At 40.3% G+C, this 4606-nt stretch overlaps 1 protein-coding gene across 1 annotated transcript in view; it reads left to right on the top strand.

Moving 5' to 3' along the window:
- The window catches only part of LOC137975315 (BTB/POZ domain-containing protein 6-like), a 2684-nt gene extending 864 nt beyond the window's left edge, over window positions 1-1820 (top strand). The window contains exon 1 of the mRNA XM_068822410.1: window positions 1-1820. This exon is cut by the window's left edge and continues 864 nt beyond it. Within this exon, the coding sequence (XP_068678511.1) occupies window positions 1-563 (563 nt within the window). The 3' untranslated portion in view covers window positions 564-1820.
- Window positions 1821-4606: the final 2786 nt, after the last annotated feature.

Here is a 4606-nt window from a genome sequence, read left to right as displayed (position 1 = left end):
AAGGACCTATTAGTTTTCCAGACAACAAACGGATTGGCACCTGTCAATCATGCTGCAGGTTTGCAAAGTTTTCCTCTCATACCTCTCATGAATGGTTTTATGATAAGTATGAATTTTACCGAGAGGGCAGCTTTTGTTCTGAGGACGAAATACAGTTTTGGGTAGACAAGGATATTATGCTGCATGGGATCCGCTTGTTTGGCAGGAAAGATGTGGACTATGACAACGTTCAGATAAGAATCTTCGGTCCAGAGCACTTTCAGTTTTCTCATCAAGGAAGTTTTAAATCTGTACCTCTTGCCTACAAGGAAGCAAAAGTTGATGTCTATGATATATGGTTTGATCCACTGGCTTTGAAAAAGGAGAAAAAATATTATGTTTCAGCTGACATAGAGGGGAAAAAATCTGGTTTTGGGGTTGGTGGAGTTGCCACAGTTCAGTGCCAAGATGTTACATTTCACTTTGATGAAGTTTGTTACGCCGACTGTAGCAGGAAGATTAAGTGTTTCACACGTGTTGAAGAGGGTCAATTTGCAGAATTCTTTTTCACTGTGGGACAGTAGTACAGAGAGACTTCCTTTGACCACAAAGTACAAAACTGGCACTATTTTAGACAGTGTGGACTAAAACATTTAAATTAATGTTGTATGTTTATTTTGATGTTATTAAAAAGTCATTGAATTAGGTTGAGTGTGAAGAGAAGAATTATGCAGGTCAAAGAGACCTGTCCTTGGTGGATAACAGCCTCCAAGATCTGAATAAGTCTTTACCTCATTTGATAGCCTAGTTCAATAATAATAATATCATTGTATTTTTCATTCAAAATCATTCTAAGTTCTTAACAACGTTACCTGCACATATATAGCAGTCATAGACTTTCTTCAAAACATTTGCCTATTTCTCATCACAGTTTCAGGATAATAAAAAGATGTGTTTCTTGCTGATAATCCTCAAAAGATGAATGAGATTAATCTAGTACTATTGACTCTTTCAACATTTTTTTTACTTTACTCATACTTAAACAGCCAGACTGCCACCTTAATTTTATATTGGGGCAATAATCAAATAGGTTGGGTATTGCCTACATCTTAGCCTACATGTAGCTGCACCCTCCCCCAAAGGGGAAGGTGCAGCTACACATAGGCTACCTTCATCTTCCAATCTTCCAAATATGGTAAACACTGGCTAGTTATGAGGAATTCTCCAAGTTATGTTAGCCAACAACCCTCCAAGTTGCAATCATTTTGGTCACCATGGCGCCTAAAATTTCGGAGCTGGCAACTTGATCTGTAAAAAAGTCTCCCTAAACCAAAGGAGTCGGTTGCCAAATAGCAACCAGGCAAAAACGTTTATTTGGAGGGTTTGCCAACTAGAAATGGCAGAATGTTTTGAATGAATAATAATGTTTGAGAAAAATAACTCTTGTGGACCACTTTTTAGGGGAGCTTATTACTAGTAGTGGTTGACAACACATTGTGTTCTGTGTGGCAGCACCAACATTAGCTGTGTTACTGTTGTTGAGTTTTAGAAGCCTGCGTCCCATTTTTTTGGGAATAAAGCTTAATTTCTTAATCACAGAAAAATTCAGTGCAAGCTGGCTAATTAAAGGATACTCTGAAATCTGTTTTGACAAAGGAGATCTTAAACATAATGCCACAACAAGGATGATCTGGATGTACATTGAAAGGGCAAACGCAAAGATATCATTAAAATGTTCATGTTTTGTTATGAAAGTATCTCTGTAGTGTTAGTAAAATGTTCCTGTTTTGTTGAGTCTCTTTAGTGCTCGTGCCAAACAAATAAATTTTATTTTTTGACTTATTAAAATTCATTTATCATTTTGCCAGATGACCTCAACACCCACTCTTGAAATTGGTGTTAAAAGGAATTGTACCAATGTAAATAAAGGCCAAAATAAAACTCAGAAGGTGCAGTTATAAGCCATTTAACAATTTTCCTTGGCATAAATTCAGGCAAACTTCTCGATCAACTGATAATGTCCTGAAAGCCATAACCTGTTCCAGTTTCCTAGATAGTAGGGAGGGGATCTAGAAAAGTTTCGCCCAGTGAAAACCATGAGGGGACTGGGGAGAGATGGTGAAGTGGAATCAATACCCCATTACGGTATACCAGCTCTTGGTATATCCTGTGGGTGTTCAGTTAATAGGGACCTTAAGATCCGACGACGACAACAACGAAAACCTCATAAAAGTAATAGGTGCACGTGCATCACACTTTTTTGTACATTTCTTTGCCGTTTTTGCACGACTACGACGTGCAAACTCCTGATTTCAAGTTTTATAGAGGACGTAAACAAGCAACGACGAAATTTTCTTTGTTTTACCTGCCGTCGCCGTCCTCGCAATTTATAGGGACCTTACGATCCGACAACGGCGGCGTCCATGAAAACATCGTAGACTTCGCATCCTTTCACTGTTTTGCGCAATTATTCCAAAGGGTCCCAGTTACTTAAAAGAAGGGAATTTAGTTTGGAGCTGAAGAGAAGGGACCGCGCCCGAGTTCTGACAGAGATGGTAGAATTTGTCGCCTTGACGTTCTCGTTCCCAAGTCCCTAATTACTGGGCCTCGTGTGCGCAGAGACAACTCTCCCTCACCGTACCTTTCTACATTGAATATTTTGACACCAGAAACAGTATTTTGTAATTTGGAAGTGGGCGGACTGAGTTGTATATATAAAGATGCTGTCAGACAGGCTCTGCCCTTCTCGCCTCTCTGTTTTGCTCGCTCACCTTCGCTTCTCGTTTACTTTTTTTTTTTGCTCGTGTGCACTGATCGAGAATTAACCTATCTATGATAGGCAATTGACGTGCAGCCACGAAAGATGCAACAAAGTGAACAGTTCTTTTGACATGGTAATTCTCACTGGGGCCATATAGGTGACCCAGCCCCGGGGGTGATAGTGGGAAGGCCTGCCTGAGACTTCATCCCTGCAGGGGAGGTGTGTGGGGCCTGACTGAACATCCTATTAGAAAGAGATAGTCACCCTGCATATGAGACCATCAATGCATGGACACCTATTGAATTGCTACAGTCTATATGCGGCCTGCTAGAGTTCATGATAGTAGAGTTCTGAGTCTATGCAGGGTCTTTCGAGGGAATAGCCCATAAACCGGCATTTCGGAGATCGCTGCAAGAAAAACCCGGAGCCCACCTTTAGTGATGTAACTCTTGCTTTTCACATTCTTCCATGTGGTTTATCTCTGTCTTAATTCTCATTGGTTTAAATGCTACCTATATGGACAATTTTTAGTTTCTAGCTATTTACGGATGGAAAGATTGCTTTTTTAAGCCGTAAACACCAGTGAAATACCAGCCTGAGACATGTGAAAATAACATGTTAACTTTACATGTGAAAATATTAGGGACCTTAAGATCCGACGACGGCGACGGCAACGGGAACGCCAAAAAAGCAATTGGTTTAGTTACCAAAACAACTATTTGCACGTGATCACGCTTTTTTGTACATTTCTTTGCCGTCACTGCAAGACTACGACGTAAAAATCCCTAATTTCCCGATGTACAGAGGAAGTACACAATCAAAAAGGACTGAGACAATCCCGTAAACCAATCAAAACTCGAAGTAATTACACGTAGCCGGCACAAAGCGCGGGAAAATGTGCACGCGCAAGCCATAATTGGTTTTGGTTTCACTTCTGATTGGTTGAAAAAAATGGCGCGAGAACTTTGAACCAATCACTGAGAGAAGTAAATGCAAAACCAAAGCAATTCGCTAATTACTTTCGACACTCAATTGAAAACCGCTCTATGATAGTTCTCGGGAAGAAACTATACTTATAGTAATCATGATGTACAGATGGTTGAATAAATGAATTCGTCAAGTAATTTCTAGTTTCCCTAATAGACAATTCTACAATTGGTAATAAGGTGGAATAGGCAAAACAATATTGTTGTACACAGATTTATGGAAAATTTGAAGACGGTGGGATTTTCGTCTCTCGCTTAGTAAACCCCAAGATAGGGATTTCTTCAATTTGGACACGCTGGTGTCATACCTATAATCATGTTTAATAAATCTCGCTGCACGACTTTGGATAGCTTCTAGTTTCTCCACTTCATTCTGTCTATAAGGATCCCATACTGCAGTCGCATACTCTAGATGTGGCCTGACAAGTGATACATATGCTGCTCGTTTGGTTTCTTCAGAGCAGGCATACAAGTTCCTTTTCACAAATGCAAGTGAAGAGTTCCCCTTTTTAGCAATCTTGTCCACATGAATTCCACCGCAGATCGCTGGACAGCAAAACACCTAAATAAGGATGTTGCTGAACAGCTACCAGGGTTTGGTTATAAAGGGTGTAGTCTTTAACTACTAGGGATCTACTACGGAAAACAGACATTTTGTAGCATTTGGAGGGATTGAAGACCATCTGCCATCTATCAGCCCATAGGCCTAGTTTGTCTAGGTCACGCTGTAAAGCCAAGGTGTAATCATTATGCGTGATTTTATGATACAATAAAGCATCATCAGCAAACATACATGTACATACGTGTACATACTAATACACCGCTCAGGTGTATATATAGGCTCAGTTGGTTGAGCACCGGGCTGTCACGCGGGAGGTCG

This window comes from Montipora foliosa, chromosome 11 (assembly GCF_036669935.1).
Source record: "Montipora foliosa isolate CH-2021 chromosome 11, ASM3666993v2, whole genome shotgun sequence".
In the NCBI taxonomy this organism is placed as follows: Eukaryota; Metazoa; Cnidaria; class Anthozoa; order Scleractinia; family Acroporidae; genus Montipora; species Montipora foliosa.
Note: the sequence above shows the minus strand (reverse complement) of the source record. Positions and strands in the feature narration are given on the sequence as shown.